This window comes from Scomber scombrus, chromosome 9 (assembly GCF_963691925.1).
Source record: "Scomber scombrus chromosome 9, fScoSco1.1, whole genome shotgun sequence".
NCBI lineage: Eukaryota > Metazoa > Chordata > Actinopteri > Scombriformes > Scombridae > Scomber > Scomber scombrus.
Window position 1 is genome coordinate 10,207,263 of NC_084978.1, and position 15,429 is coordinate 10,222,691.

General features: G+C 38.2%; 4 protein-coding genes and 1 non-coding gene across 6 annotated transcripts; 3 read left to right on the forward strand and 2 right to left on the reverse strand.

Moving 5' to 3' along the window:
* The first annotated feature begins 357 nt into the window (after positions 1-357).
* upf3b (UPF3B regulator of nonsense mediated mRNA decay) lies at positions 358-4,606 on the forward strand. Its single transcript, XM_062425447.1, has 10 exons — positions 358-576; positions 1,445-1,551; positions 1,641-1,747; positions 1,849-1,947; positions 2,318-2,428; positions 2,522-2,565; positions 2,651-2,839; positions 2,925-3,085; positions 3,166-3,481; positions 3,567-4,606. Exons 1-10 carry the CDS (start codon positions 466-468, stop codon positions 3,741-3,743), a joined length of 1,422 nt encoding a protein of 473 aa, XP_062281431.1. The 5' UTR covers positions 358-465; the 3' UTR covers positions 3,744-4,606.
* A 1,630-nt stretch (positions 4,607-6,236) lies between these two features.
* On the forward strand, positions 6,237-9,560 carry rpl39 (ribosomal protein L39). Its single transcript, XM_062426076.1, has 3 exons — positions 6,237-6,322; positions 6,674-6,777; positions 9,336-9,560. The coding sequence occupies exons 1-3, from the start codon at positions 6,320-6,322 to the stop codon at positions 9,382-9,384; spliced, it is 156 nt and encodes a 51-aa protein (XP_062282060.1). The 5' UTR covers positions 6,237-6,319; the 3' UTR covers positions 9,385-9,560.
* Positions 8,043-8,178, forward strand: LOC133986525 (small nucleolar RNA SNORA69). Its single transcript, XR_009925548.1, has one exon. It is a non-coding gene; the product is annotated as a small nucleolar RNA SNORA69 (small nucleolar RNA).
* A 300-nt stretch (positions 9,561-9,860) lies between the features above and the next one.
* Positions 9,861-11,599, reverse strand: sowahd (sosondowah ankyrin repeat domain family d). 2 transcript variants are annotated; one of them, XM_062426079.1, is made up of 2 exons: positions 11,577-11,599; positions 9,861-11,181 (listed from the first exon to the last, which is right to left on the reverse strand). In XM_062426079.1, exon 2 carries the CDS (start codon positions 11,068-11,070, stop codon positions 10,111-10,113), a length of 960 nt encoding a protein of 319 aa, XP_062282063.1. In that variant the 5' UTR covers positions 11,071-11,181; positions 11,577-11,599; the 3' UTR covers positions 9,861-10,110. The 2 variants fall into 2 exon arrangements, with proteins under 2 accessions (XP_062282063.1, XP_062282062.1); XM_062426078.1 differs by having other exon boundaries at positions 11,418-11,591.
* Positions 11,600-11,866: 267 nt separating this feature from the next.
* Positions 11,867-14,928, reverse strand: pttg1 (PTTG1 regulator of sister chromatid separation, securin). The gene is made up of 6 exons (XM_062426080.1): positions 14,905-14,928; positions 14,026-14,118; positions 13,790-13,929; positions 13,612-13,693; positions 13,115-13,276; positions 11,867-11,950 (listed from the first exon to the last, which is right to left on the reverse strand). Exons 2-6 carry the CDS (start codon positions 14,111-14,113, stop codon positions 11,868-11,870), a joined length of 555 nt encoding a protein of 184 aa, XP_062282064.1. The 5' UTR covers positions 14,114-14,118; positions 14,905-14,928; the 3' UTR covers position 11,867.
* Positions 14,929-15,429: the final 501 nt, after the last annotated feature.

Sequence of the window (15,429 nt, forward strand, 5' to 3'; positions counted from 1 at the left end):
GAAATAATGAATACATTTTCAAATGAGAGATAAATCTTGCTTTAAAAGAAATGATCTCCCTTATAAATCATGTCAGTATCCATGAAAAACTTACTTTGATTAAGTAACTGAAATAGATAGAGCCTCAGGCTTTTATTATGAAGGACACGGGAAACTCTGAAACTTTATTTTACTGGTTTTGTGAAGTCATTATTTTTTAAATTTAGAACTCTACGGAGAAAAAAGTCAAGACACAGAGTATATAAGGAATAATATATAATTATTATAAATTAAAATTACAGTAATTATATATTTGAAAGTCATGTTTTCTTTCAGCCACAGCGCCTCCATCCGGCGGTGTCACAGAACTGCAGCTCTGACCGTCGTGAGGAAGTTAGCCACTAGCCGGCTAAGTTGCTAAAAAAGTAAACAAGTCAGAGGGATGAGATGAAATTCAGCTTGTGGGACAAAGTAGCTTTTTGAACCATGAAGGAAGACAAAGAAAACACTCGGCCTAAAGACAAAAGGGTGGAAATAAGGTGCGAAGATGGAGAAAAGATGGAAAGGTCGAAGGAAAAGAAGGAGGCCATGACAAAGGTAAAACATGCTAACAGGCTAACGTTAGCGGTTAGCTTTAAACACTAACTTATAAAGTTTGTCTAATTCAACAGAGTGCATCTAGATAGTCAGGTTGAATATGAAAAGTCCAATGTATATATGGTTTAATAAATTAAAGTCAAACTTAAAGTTAACACTGACATAAGCTTTTTCCCTCTTTTTTCTCAGACAGTTCAGAGCACATTTTATTATTTACAAAGCTTAAAAAAGAAAGTAATTAGGTAGTAGCCCCCAAAAGGACACAACAACATACTCCCGAAGAAGGGAAAGAATACAAAAAATAAAGAAAAGTCAATTAAGATAAGATAAGATATTCCTCTATTAGTCCCACGATGGGGAAATTTACATTATTGCAGCAGCAAAGTGGTAAAAACAAAAAGGACTAAAGAACAATAAATAAGTAAGCTAAAAAACAATAATAGTACAAAAATATATAGTAAAATAATAGTTACATTATGTGCAAGAGTAATGTTGGTGTTGAGTAATAATATACCTGAGTTTGATATTGTTATTGCTCAGATTTAAAATTAATGAATGTTGTATGTATATATATATATATATATATATATATATATATATATATATATATATATATATATATATATATAATAGGAAGTTAATCAATTCAGACAGCAAGGTTTTTCCAATTGCCATAAATTGGCCATATTTGACTAAATTTACTTTCACAGCCATTCAGGACTGCCGACAACCTCTCTAGAGGAAGACTGATATATATAGAGTGATATATATTTCCCTGTTAATAATAAAAGTTTCCCCAAATGTTTTAAAGTTTGCCTCAGATTGATTTCCCTTGCTGTGCTAATAACAGTGTATTAATCTTTGCTAGATCGTGATCAGACGATTACCACCAAGTCTGACCAAAGAGGAGCTGGAGGAGCAGCTGCAACCGCTCCCAGAGTTGGATTACCTGGAGTTTTTCTCCAATGACACCAGGTGAATTTGACCTTACGTTTCATTATTTTAAAAACATACATTTTGAGTTTAACATTAATTAACCTGACAAGATTATTTTGTCGTTTCAGCCTTTACCCTCATCTCTTCGCAAGGGCTTACATCAATTTCAAAAATCAAGAGGATATAGTTCTCTTCAGGGATCGATTTGATGGATATGTGTTCATTGACAGCAGAGGTATGAGAGGAGCATGAAATCACAATTATATAGACAAACTTGTGGGTTTTCTCATAAAATAATTGAGGCGTCATGATTATCCAAACATTGCTCCCAAACAGGACAAGAGTATCCCGCCATTGTGGAGTTTGCACCGTTTCAAAAAACTGCCAAAAAAAGAAGCAAGAAAAAGGATGCAAAATGTGGAACGATTAATGAAGGTAAAATATTTTCTATCAAGCTACATATATATGATTTGCTAACGTTAACATTTCTGATTTGGATTAAAGGATAGTTTCAAATTTTTTTCTAGCCTTATAAGATATTTCAGCAGTCTCTCATAGTCAAATCAAAGGGGAATCTTAGTGGAAAATACCCCAAATGCATACTTTATATGGCCATGTGAACATTGTTGTCTAAAACAGACAGACAGACCTATCCTTTAATAATTCTGGTTGTCTTAATAATTTTGTATCAAAGCTCAATTGTTCCTCAAAAAGAAAATACCTTGCTTTGTTAGTTTCACTTTTCATTATTCAAAGCTGCAGATAATCAGCAACGTGTATTTGTATGTCCTTTATTTTCTTTCAGATCCTGATTACAAGAAGTTCCTGGAATATTATAATGGAGACGAGGAAAAATTTACATCTACGCCTGAAACCCTGTTGGAGGAGATTGAGGCGAAAACAAAGGAACTTGTAGGTATGTACATAGTTATAGAGCACCTAGAAGTGGCTAAATAATGAGTAAAATTTGTGTTCCAGTCAACTTAAACATGCTTTTTCTGCCATCAAGCTAAAAAAACCACTCCTCTGCTGGACTTCCTGAAGAATAAACAGGTAAATATGCCTCAACAATGTGATACTAGTTATGTTAAAATGCATGATGGCAGCTGGACTCATGTCCTATTTTAATGCTCTTCAGAGGATCAGGGAAGAAAAGAAAGAGGAGAGGAGGAGGAGGGAACTCGAACGCAAGCGCCAGCGTGACGAGGAGCGTCGAAAGTGGAGGGAGGAGGAGAGAAGGAAACGCAAAGAGGCCGAGAAGATGAAGAGACTTGAAAAACCGCTGGAGAAAGACAAGGACCATGTTAAAGAGGAACCAAAAATCAAAGTATGTGCTGCAGTAGGCAGAAGCTGTTAAATAAGAGTTTGTAATTCCCCTTAATATAACACTGTCTTCATTTTCAAATGTGCAGCTCCTGAAGAAGCCAGACAGAGGGGGGGATGATGCCGATTCTGAGAAACCCAAGGAAAAAGCCAAGAAACCAGAGAGACCAAATAAAGAGGACAGATCCATGGGAAGTGCTGATCATAAGAGACGTCAGAACATTGAAAATAAGGAGGACCGGGGAAGGAAGTGAGTTTTTACAGTAATTTTTTTATTTATAAAAGGGCATAACTCACATGCTTAAACAGGATTTGTGCTTTCACACACAGAGCGGACGAAGACGGACGCAAGGAGTTCAGAGAGCGCGATGTAGACCGCGAAAGGGAGCGTGAGCGGCGGCAGAAAGAGAAGGAACGCATTAGGCGTCAGGACGAGGATCGGCGAAGAAGGAGGGAGCGGCAGGACGGAGAGAACACCAGTGTGAAGCGGGGGGAGGAGGACATGGTTAAAAAAGAGAAAGAGCGTTCCTCAGAGAAGAAGAAGGGCGATAGCATGGCGGACTCTGCTCACGCTGAGAGGCCAGAAAGGCCCCCCAAAGACCACAAGAAGGAGGAAAGTGCCAAAAGAGAGCGGCTACGAAATAAGGTAAAGACTCTGGACTTTAAAATGATCAAGTCATTTCTTGTGATTGCTGTTTTAAAACATTGTTGTCTGTTTGCTTTTGCATCAGGACCGACCGGCTATTCAGCTCTACCAGCCAGGGGCCAGAAACCGTGTTCGAACAGGTCCAGGAGGAGGTGGAGGAGGTGGTGGAGGTGGTGGAGGTGGAGGAGGAGCTGAATCCGGCTCTGTCGACAGGAAGCCAGATACTGAGACTAAGAAACTGGCTGATAAAGGAGATGACTGAGCCGATTTCTACTTGTGGCATCTCTTAGTTTGGTGGGGAGCGGGAAAAAGGCCTGTGAGGCTCAGAGCAGCGAGGTGTTGCCTCAGGGCCACGAGCAGCTCGAGCTGGACTGCATCACCCGGTCTCAGAGGCAGAGATGTGATTAAGGAGCCTCTTAGTGCCTGAATGTGACCCTCTTTAGTTTCATTTGTTAAGAAAGGTGACAGTAACCTTTGGAAAGAATTTGGCTATAGGGCACATTAGGTGAAGCCAAAGCTTTCTTGGACCATGAAAACTCAACAAGTGACCTTATTTCAGTATCATTTCTTCTGAGGTTAAGTGTTGTTCACGCTGCAAACATTCGCTTTTACAGTTGTCGCCTGCATTTAGCTTTCTACTTACTCAGTCTATCAACATTGCCAAGCTCATCAGCATAATTTCTGCACTGTCAGGAATTAGATTTTTGTTGTAGTGTTGCTGTTTTCAGTTTGACGTGTACACATGGAAATAACATCTTACTCTGACTGGGGAGCTAGACAATCCAAATATATGTGTATTAAAACTTTTCATGGTCTATAACTCCAAAATAGTTGTTAGTCTTATGGGCACAACTGTTGTTATGCATACTCAATGACAGAGTCTGTACTTTGTTTTGGGATCATGTGTTTTTTTTCCTTCATCCATTCAGTAACTTTCCATTTCTGACTAGACTGCCATGTGACAGCCGTGCCTGCATGCAGACTTCAATCAGAGTGATCGACTTGTGGCCTTTCCCCCCTTTTCTAATCTGAGACTCCCCTTTAAACATGAAACTGTGCACTAAACTGAATACAGCATGAAGACATATCACTGCTGGTAATGTTAACAGCCACTTTTGACTGGAAATAAAAGAGGTCTTTGATAAAGTGAACCTGTCTTTTTTTCTTCTGTTCAGTCCTATAATACTCAGGGAAGATGAGATTTTATTTTAGTTTTTATTGTTTTATTTCATAAGTTAGGGTTTTTGTGCCTTTTCCAGTTTTGTCTTTTCTCTCTTTCTTGTTTTAGTTTCACTGGGTATTTATTATTTATTGAGAAACCCCTGGACAAAAATATGCTTTTTGGTTGCTAATGGGATCAATAAAGTTTACATCTATCTATCTATCTATATGCTATTGACCCCACATCCTTTTCACTCAAAATTGCCCTTAAATCCAGTGTAACCAGTACTCCTGTGCAGGATAATACATTATTTGGGTTTGTATGCATAATGTGAAAACTAGATTTAAACAAAGCACAATACCTACAAAATTAACTTGTATTGCAGGACCTGACTTAGTTGATCTTGTCCATTTTAAAGATGCAAATTCCCCAACAAATATTCAAAATAAAATTTCCAAAAACCGGTTGAGATGTAGTGAATCTGGGGGCTTAAGGGCCTTGAGGCAGTTCATTTATTTTATTTTGATATTTAATGAATCAATGTATTTCTTGATCCATGAGCATTTCAATACCAACATACAAACACTGCATCTGTAGAAAACCTACAAAAATAATACAAGCAGCAGTAACCTAACACAAATATAGCAAAGGAAAAAAGAACATCAATAAATAAAGTAAATGTAAATTTGTACCAAACTGCAAAACCTTCTCTGTAAAATGTTTGAGAAATTATTCATTAAATACATGCAAAATTACATAACAAAAACTTTACAAAACTAGTAAATTTGCTATAACTGTAATGCAGTATTTTTTAGATGACAATTTTTACTTTTACTAAGAGATAAGATGTTTCTTTATTGATCCCCCTTGGGAGAAATTCATATTGACACAGCAGTACAGTGGGAAAAAAAAGTAGTAGTGTAAGGGTGAAAGTGATAATTAAAATACTATATACAGTAAACAAACTCTGTAATGATAAATAATAATAAATGTGAAATAAGTTCCTGAGATTATATACATGTGTACAATTTTCCTGGGATTTACATAGTAGAAATACAACTGAAAAGCTTTATTTTTAACTTTTTATTCAGAACAATGCAACAACGTTCAATTTTTGGTAGGAATATTGATTATGTATTCCTCACAACAACAACAAACAAAAAAAAGAAGAAGAGGGAAGCAGTTTCAAAACAACAGCAAGGCTACAGTGACAATATACAAAAACAGATACATATATTAATAAAATATAATAATAATAATAATAATAATAATAATAAGATAATAAATGCATGCACATAATAAATAGAAATATAATTTTTGCCTTTTTTTTTTTTTTTTTTTTTGCAAACTCAGAAAATCAGGGAAAATGAGAAGGTGATAAACAGTTTAAGGCTCTATCTCCACAATTCAATGCTGCATAGTTATCAGCCTTTTAAAATGTTTTCTGTAACCATTTTCCAACATGTTTAATGTGTTTAGAATTAAATAAATGAATTCACTTTACACTGACTATAAAACAAATTATATTTACCTGTTAATCTATGAGACCCCCATGTGGTGTCGCTGTCTGCAGACAGTAGGGTCTCTTTGCCGGGCGCTGATTGGATAAAACCCTCTTCGTCACTTCCTTCTTTCTCTTCTACCACCGCCATAGTGGGGAAAGGACTGTGGACAAAATGGTAAATACAAAATCTTTAAACATCCACGTCTGTAATCCGTGTAAACCCACAGAGATGCCATGAGAGTTTAATAAATATGTCGATGGAGCTCCACATATCTTTATTTTATCATAAAAAGTTGAGATATGAGCTTATTATAGATGTTTAGCGATGCTAGCCGGTAGCTCCTCTGTAACTGTACGCATGTTAACCTACACCTTCCTTTACTAGATGTTAGCTGCTATAATATTGACTCAAACATTATAAAAACTACTAAATTATCATCTGTAAGGCCTGTATATCTATATGTTAGCTGAAGTACATATATGAGTTATGTTGACGTGGTATTAATGTGCCTTGTGTTGTCTCCAGTCGTCCCACAAGACTTTCAGGATCAAGCGCTTCCTCGCTAAGAAGCAGAAACAGAACAGGCCGATTCCTCAGTGGATCAGAATGAAGACTGGAAACAAGATCAGGTGAGTTTATAGTATGTGTTTTTACGTGTGCATGGGTTTTAAAATGTGTTAAGTGGTGTATGGATTGAGCATCTTACAGGGAGTGTACTGGAAGCCCACTGTTTGCACACATGGACACTAGAAATAAATTGAAGTCCCTATAATATACTGTTGATGTACATGTGAGCTAGTTTATTAGGTGTACCTATTCAGTGTAGACTACTGCACTCCAGTATAACAGCTCTGCAACTAATTAACTACTTTATTTAATAAAGATTAAAATAAGCTATGAAAGTTTAGAGAGCTGTTGACTCAACGTCATGGTAACTTTTGAGACTTTAGTTTGTGGTGCTGTGTAAAGGCTGTAATGGGTGATTAATTTGCAAATTTCCAATTATGAATTTGGTGTGTTAAAGATGATGATGGGCCATTACAATTTTATAGAGGTGAAGATAATGTTACAGATGTCTTGTTTTCTTAACTGACTGGCCAAAATGTTAAACTACTTAACAAAACTTCTTGTTACATCTCCTTACATCAGTGAGTATAAACTCGTATGTTGCAGCTCAACAATACAGTAAGGAAAAAAGGAAATGGTGAAAGCAATAATGGGTGAATGTACATGTGTACATCACTATAGTTGCCATTTCATCTGCAACTTGACTAGTTACTCAACTAATTGTCAACTCTTGTTCTAACTGTATTTGGTTAAACAGAGTGGTGTTTCTCTTCACACAATAATGTCAAACTACAAGTTTCTTTATTGTTGCATCCCATTACATAAATGAGTAAATATCTTATGTTGCAGCTCAACAATGCAGTAAGGAAAAAATAACTTGTTCTAACAGTATTTGGTTAGACATAGGGGCCTTTCTTTTATTCTGACACAATTAAGTAAAGTAAATAGTACAACATTAATCACCAACCGCAGCTTCAGGAATCACCATTAAGTAGAACATGAATAGTTTATTTATTGTGAGGTTCTCTTTATAAAACTGCATTAGTTTTAGCCATGCAAACCTACTAAACTGCAACTGAGTATATTCAAAACTTGTATGATGGCTGGCTATTAACTTTCACAGATTAAAATTTGACTCATTTCTAGCAGAAAAACTTTTAAGTGCATTCGGAATTTCCTCAGTCAGTAGTCTAGAGGATGGTAAAATCCTCTCCGAGTGTGCTCGGCCTTAATGGTTTGTGTCCCACTGCTACATTTCATTGAGCTTCCACATTTAAATGCACAGATGTTATCAATGTGAGGAAGAGGCAGGAACTCTTCATTGTGTAAAGCAGGTCTGCAATTGCAGCACTTCATTGCAGTGGAGTGTTGTCATTAACCCTGCTGAGAGCATCTTTCTGCTGTGGAGCTTGTCCTCCTGCTCGCCGTGTTGGTGAGGAGGAACGTCTGCAGCTGGAACATTTTTAAAGGCTGTAGCTCAAATAAAAGATCTGCGCACTAAATAGCTTTCTTTGGTATTTGACTGTTTGTGTAATCGTCTCTGCCTGAAACATTTCCCATAATTATCTCAGTGATGCTTAAGGGGAGGGACCCACAAGTACATTTACAAACATTTATTTAAGACTTTTTATTATAGCAGTAACTTCAGAGATTGACTGTCACACAAGCTAATGTGCGGATGTGTCGTGGTGAGAAACAAACATCTGAGCCAAATCCGTTAAATATAGCAACTGAACCCGCCACCTTTCCTTAATATTACTACATGGTTGTCTTTGAATGTGGTGGCAGTGTAACAAAGCCCAGTCCTCACTTGTCCTACTGAATAAATACAGAACTAGGTTTTTAAATAAAGGCTTATCAATGATTTGAAAGTGATTTATTTTTAGACTTGATTAAAGAGAGGTGGGATTCTTACATTTCTGAATCAAACTTTTATTGCTGTCAGTAAAGTACTCGTCACTGAACTTAAACTCAAGAATTGCACAAGAGACAAATTAAGATGCTTGCTGAGATATAGATGGTCTGCTTGAGTATTATGTGAACCAGATCTTGGAAACGCGTACAGCTCTTGTTGCAGATTAATGCTGCAACGATTAGTTTGACAGAAAATTGCCAACTACTTTGATAATTGTTTTCAGTCTTTCTATTTTACGTGCCCAAATTCTCTTAATTTCTTAAATGTGAATATTTTTCAGACTTTTATGACAGTAAACAGGATCTCTTTGCGTTGTGGACAAAACATTTAAGGTTGCATCTTTAGAAATTGGTGATCAATATTTTGAACCGTTCCTGACATTTTATAGACAGAATAAGTAATAATCAACAGTTAATTAATCATGATTTTAGTTGGAGCCTTAAAGCAGACCAGTGATTATCAGTCAATGTGACCTCACTATTCGATCTTGATTGCAGTTAAACTATGTAAAATTGATCCCTTGTTCGGCAAGGGGAATCATGACCTCCCTTTTGTCATTTCAATTACGAGTTTCTCCTTAACATTTTGTGAAATTTTAACCACAAATATGAGTCAGTAAATTATTGCTTAGAGGAGAGACATGACCAGATTCACCTGTGTAGTGTTCATAATACCATGACACATTTTGGCCTCATTTTACTTCAGGTACAACTCCAAGAGGAGACACTGGAGGAGGACCAAGCTCGGCCTGTAAACATGAGGATCTGTGGATCCAATCATCCCTCCATCCCAACAACATCTGCCAGGACCTCCAGCTGCTGGGCCTGAGTGCGGGGAGGGAGCCATGTTATCTGGAGCGGCAGTCTTTTTGTACAAATACTCTGGTTATGCTCATGTTTGACAATAAAAGATCTGTGATCAAACTGAAAATGTGCCTGTATGTCTTCTTCTTTTTCACTAAGTGGAGCTAAACAGTCCATTTACAGGCTGAGTGCTTTTCCAAACATCACATGCTGACACAGCTCTGCAAGAAAGAAGCACTTTTCAGTCCCTGACCACAGAGCAAACACTTCTGAATCACTGTGTCATGCAATGTTGTGATTATTTGTATTTGGTTTGAATGTGTGGCTGTGTTACCCGAGCCAAACAACACTGGTATTCAAGACCCAAAAGCAATTGAAAGAAAAATTATGAAGTGTTTACTTAAACTGCTAAATCTGAAGAAATAGTTGCCATGTCAGCAGTTAGTAATACTTAAGTTGACGCAAGCAGAATTTGGTTAGAGGAAAAAACGGATCATGTGGAGTAAGTGTTTTTATTAGGTTTAGTGAGATACTGCAAAATAAAAAAGGTACTCTAATTCCCTTTTTATAATCCAGAGATTCCTGGAAAGTATTATTGACATGGAGTGTGTTCTGGTGCTTTTAATGCCAAACACAGCACATATTTGACATACTTGAAGGCGTCTGTCATAAACAGCTCAGCTCTTGTTTCCCAAAAATGAAAACGGTAGCAGCTTCCTGAACGACCCAAATCTCCAGCTGCCCCCCCTCTTAGTCCTTTTAAAGGAGCCTGTCTCATCTGTGTGTCCACTATCCACCTCATCACTCGAGGTCAAGTTCGTATTGGTGGCGCAGTTGTTGTTGACGTTGTCATTGAGGTTTTGCGCCCAACCAGCGCAGTGTTCATCATCCCATGTCCCCAGCAGCTCCTTCATCTCCGGCGGGGCGTCTCCCCTCAGATACTGCCAGGCTCTCTTGCCATTATAGTCCATAGCATCCACATCTGCGCTGAAAGCTCCCACCAGCAGCTTGATGACCATGTAGTGACTATGCATGCAGGCGACGTGCAGAGGGGTGAATCCACCGCTGCCCCGCATGTTCACATTAACGGGGATCCCCTCGCTTTGTGCATGACGGAAAAGTTTGAGCAGAGTCTCGTCGTGGCCCCTCTTGGCTAACCAGTGAAGGACAGAATACCCGCTGATGAAATCCTTCTTGGTTAAAAAAAGGGGGTCCTGGTTGATGAAGCGTTGTATGATTTCATAGTCTCCATCCACAGAAGCAATCATCCAATCGTGCTCCATTGGATCCAGAGCCCACTTTGTGTCCTGCTCTACGGACACGCTGGTTGTTTGGGAGGTCAACACACTGCTGAGCCCGCTGTGAGTGGAGCTACCCAGAACCAGCTCCTTCAGGATCCTTTTACGCTCAGCGGGTGTGATCGAGCCTCTCTCCGGAGCTCCCGGTGCGGAGCTTTCAGACACGTCTTGCTGCCTCTGCAGCCTCAACCTACGCTGGAAAGCACTGGGCATGACTTGCATGCCATACCTCGAGAGTCGCTCCACAACGGTGCCCTGTCTGGACGACCTCCTGCGGTGGGCGTCTGTGTCGGTGACAGCTGGTTCAGATCCAGCATCCTCCGATCTGCTCCCATGCATGCCGCACGCCTCAGTTCAACACCACTTCCTTTTATTTGGACAACACCCCGAATATATCACTATCAAATTAGACACTGGGAACAGTTTCCCTCCACAGCGTTTTTGGTTTCCCTGTGTTAAATGGGGGGGGAAGTTTTTTTTTTTTTTTTTAATCAATCATTTACGTCTAAAACATTTCAGATATGCGTAAACTCATTACAAACAAGCGTCTGAAGGACAAATAGATCAAGTTCCTCATTTTGCGGCCATGCCAATAACCCCATTAAATATATTCTTTAACCACCAAAACCCCTTTGTTAATGTTAGTCTAGCTGTTTCAGACTGCTGGCCACGCCAATCTTACTCACCTGTTCAGCTGCGTCCAAACCGCAGACTCACGTACAATGAAAGCGCGCAGTGACCCACAGACTGAGTCCTCCATTAACCATTTCATTCACTGTGAAATGTTACTGGTAAGGCTTGTGATCGGTGTTTTAGAAAATGGACATTGTGAAACTCTTACCGACACAAATTCAAGTGGAGATAGTCAGTTCCTCTCGACAAAAGGGAAACTGAGACAAAGTTCAATCTAATCTCACTCAAAACCAATAGCGAGAAACCCTTCCATGTGACCACTGATGGACTTCAAAGCAGGAAGTAATACTGTGTATACTTTGTCTGTCTCCAAACTGGTAATTATAAACTGGCACTGAGCTGTGTCTGTGGCAGTGCAAATAAAAAACAGATAGCAGTGATAATCAAAACGTTTATTTCAATAAAGAAGTCACAATAAAAATAAAAAAACAACACTTTCATATTCAGTCAGTAACAGATTCTGGAGGAAGGTCAATCGTCAGCTCATCCAGTGTTTGAAGAAAGGCGTCCAGCTCCGAGCAATAATCTGGGCAGAGATTCAGCAAGTTAATGACTTTTAGTTAATGATACCTGTAGTGAACCAGTATACCCAATACTTAAAAGGCTAGTCATCACCGTCTAGCAGATGTAGATAGTTGCCCGTTTTATTTGCCAGGAGTTTGAGACAGTGAAGTTGGAGAAAAAAAAGAAAAAAAAGCCAAAAAGGAAAAGCATGTGATTTAATGTCTGCGCAAAGTAGTTTAATTTACACAACTTGTCTGTTGTTTCACTGAGACAGAAAAGTTGTAAACACATTTAAATTGTTATGTGATATTGTTATTTGTCAGTGATTGCCAAACTTTCTGGGCCCAGTGAGAAAGTGCTGCTGTTCTGTTTCATACTTAATCTTGTCTAAACTGTTGAGATGAAACAAAAACATAGGCTCTGGGAAATTGCAAAGGTAATTTTGCCAAACTTGACACTCACTGGCCTCTTCATTAGATACACCTGTGCAATCCAATACAACAATTCTGCTTTCAAATTCTACATGTATGAAGTTTATACATTTTCAGTTGACATTGTCAGGAAGGTGATCATTCTGCTTTGTTTTTTACTGAAGTCATAGTGGGTGACAGTGGTGTATTAGGGTGCATTATACTGACTGGTGTTCCTAATATTTTGTCCACTCTATTAACATACATTGGGCAAAATATTAGGAAAACCAGTCAATATAATGCACCTCAGTGCACCACTTAGTAAGACTTCAGTAATAAAGTAGAATCATTTTTGACAATGTTAACAAAAACTGAAACTGTTTAAATTCTGTATAAAGAATTTATAGCAGAGCTGTTGTATTGAATTAGAATGCACAGGTGTACATAAAGTGTATATTCTATCATTTATATACACACCACAAAACTAGCGCAATCTGATAAATATTTGGCTGCAGCCCAAAGTGAATACTTATGCAGTATCATACAGTAACTAAGAACTTGTTTTTTGAGAGACATACTGCCTTCTTAAAAGTAAGAATGGAGTGAGCAACACCATTCACTTCCTTCATGCTGGGGTGAAAGTACAAATCTCAGATATCACAAACTGAACAAATAACCTACAACTCTTGGCAAGGATAGATACTAGAGGTAATTAAATAAAGTAACCTCTTATATCTACCTCATTTGTGTACATTAACTTCACAGGGACTTGATACCTGAGTGTCTTGGCATCTTTACAGGTGATGTGTCTGGGAGTGGTTCTAACATTTCCAGGTCCTCCTCACAGCAAGGTGGAGCTTGTGGGAAACAAGCCAGTCCAGGCAGAGCAAAACTACTGAGAGGAATCAAATCCTCAGGTATGCTGTACCTCTGAAACTCTGGGAAGAAAAAAACCCTTATGTTTAGAGATGTTTAAAGTGGACCATCTCCAGAAGGAATGTGGAAGCTTCATGTGTGGTTGAGGCTTACATGTTGAAGACCATTAATATATTCAGCATGTGCAAACTAATGTGACAAAGGTCAGAGTCTTGAGGGAATAAACTGAATTCTCTGAAGGAAGAACAGCCAATGTGACGCTGCAGTGGGAATTAACAGGAAAGGACTTCAGTTGTTGTTTGTTGCTATATTGGACATGTGATTGAGTGCAATTTGACACGGTACCCTGATATAAATGAATTTTACTTATTTGATGCTGTCAAAAAATGTATTTTACCTAGTGGGTCATAAGGAATGAGCTTCTCAATTTCTGGATATTCCTCCACTTTGTTTTGAGCAGCATGTCTGACTTTGGTTTCCTGAGGGGAACAAAGTATTATAGTAGTGTTATACAGCAAACTATTAAAACAGGTTGACTTTTCGATGGTCACTGTACACATGCGTTTCATCGCTACCTGTGGTTTTAGGAGTTTCTTCTCTTGTACATTGATGGCAGGGGTGGAGATTTGTTTGTTGACTATTCCCAAAGCCTTACGACCAGATGGCAGAGGAGTCAATAAGGTTTTGGCAGTCATTGGAGACTTCAGGAGTTTCTCTGGTGAGGGGAAAAAAAAAAAAAAAAAAGAAGCATTAATTAAAATCAGTTTCCCTACAGACCAATATTACAACTAGAGATGGAACAAAGCTGCACCTGGAGCAGACTGAAGCCGCTGTCGCATCTTTAGTGTTGGTCCGTGAAGACAAGCATTTTCCCGCTCTGCAAAGATTATGTTGTCCATTGTATCTGAAAAAATATAACGACAATCCATCAGTATGGAGGAGACTTTTGTGGTCAACATTTTGGCACATTGTAGCAGGAAAATCACAGGTGTAAAGGCAGCATTTGATTTAGACGTCATTTACAGGGCTCCCATGCAGACTGAATAAGACACTTCAGTGAAACAAACTTTCCAAACTTCTCATTACGGTTTCTTTGATGTAGCCTTTGTTCATTCAAGTATCTAACACCTACATACAAATCCCACCTGACCCAACATATTCAGACTACAGGTTAAGGCTAACGTTTTGTACAGTTCCACCTCACATTTTTCTGAGACTCAGGTCATGTGAAATGAACATTCGCTTACAAGACAAGAGTGCAATTTGATACTCTCATCAGCCTCAGCATTAAAACTAACAGCCATTGCTGCTGCACTTAGGTTATTATTAGTTGTGTTGTGTTTCTCATAATGACTTGCATACTACTTTATCACATTGGCAACGTTACACAAACGCGTTGTAATTTTCACAAACATATGGATCTGGAAATTTAGTAATCTGCATCGCACCATTAAACTTTAGATGAGTTTTGGGTTAAATTGTGGATGTATTGGGAAGATTAAATAGATTACGATTAAGAAAAAGTTACGTTAGCTAACCCTAATCATAAACTAGTAGCTAACTTAGTAGCGTTAAAATTCAACACGTATGGCACTCATTTTCGTTATTTTATCAAACTTGACAGTATTGGCTAAGACTGCTGTGAACAGTAACATTAATACACTGCTGTTAGCGTAAGCGTTAGCTTTACCTGAGCTGTGCTTCACCTTCTTTCTCGAACCACAGATTTGTTTTGGTACGAACTACTGACCGCGGTTCCTTTTTAAATTCACTGCCTCCATCCTATTGGTCACCGTTGCACACGTGACTTGAAATGACGTTGCCCCCTCCAAAAAAATACCTTGCCATTTTATTAATTTAATACCACATCATATAATCATAACCTCATTTTTTAAAAGCCAATTTAAGATATTTATGATATCAAACATCACGTTTGGTTGAGTTTTTAACCACTAAAAATAATAACGTCCGTTTGTTACGTTCATTCACTGCGGTTCACTGCCATTCTAGATGGACGAATCCATACATTGATATCGTAGGGGCGTTCCGTGGGTAGTGCTCATTAAACACATATATATATATATAAATAATGTAGAACAAAATAAATACAAACTAATGTGAACCTGGTGTAATTTCTTTTCCTTTTTTTCAGCAAACAGTTTTCCATATGAATAACGTTACCTACTTATATATAAAGAAAATAGCCCGTCGTGCA

Coding starts and splice junctions, on each gene's coding strand:
- upf3b (XM_062425447.1), top strand. CDS start 466: ATGAAGGAAGACAAAGAAAACACTCGGCCTAAAGACAAAAGGGTGGAA. Junction 2,429..2,521: donor GAAAACAAAGGAACTTGTAG/GTATGTACATAG, acceptor TCTGCCATCAAG/CTAAAAAAACCACTCCTCTG. Junction 3,482..3,566: donor GAGAGCGGCTACGAAATAAG/GTAAAGACTCTG, acceptor CTTTTGCATCAG/GACCGACCGGCTATTCAGCT.
- rpl39 (XM_062426076.1), top strand. Junction 6,778..9,335: donor AAGACTGGAAACAAGATCAG/GTGAGTTTATAG, acceptor ATTTTACTTCAG/GTACAACTCCAAGAGGAGAC.
- sowahd (XM_062426079.1), bottom strand. CDS start 11,070: ATGCATGGGAGCAGATCGGAGGATGCTGGATCTGAACCAGCTGTCACC.
- pttg1 (XM_062426080.1), bottom strand. CDS start 14,113: ATGGACAACATAATCTTTGCAGAGCGGGAAAATGCTTGTCTTCACGGA. Junction 13,277..13,611: donor CATTCCTTATGACCCACTAG/GTAAAATACATT, acceptor TTTTCTTCCCAG/AGTTTCAGAGGTACAGCATA. Junction 11,951..13,114: donor AAAGATGCCAAGACACTCAG/GTATCAAGTCCC, acceptor ATCTCTGCCCAG/ATTATTGCTCGGAGCTGGAC.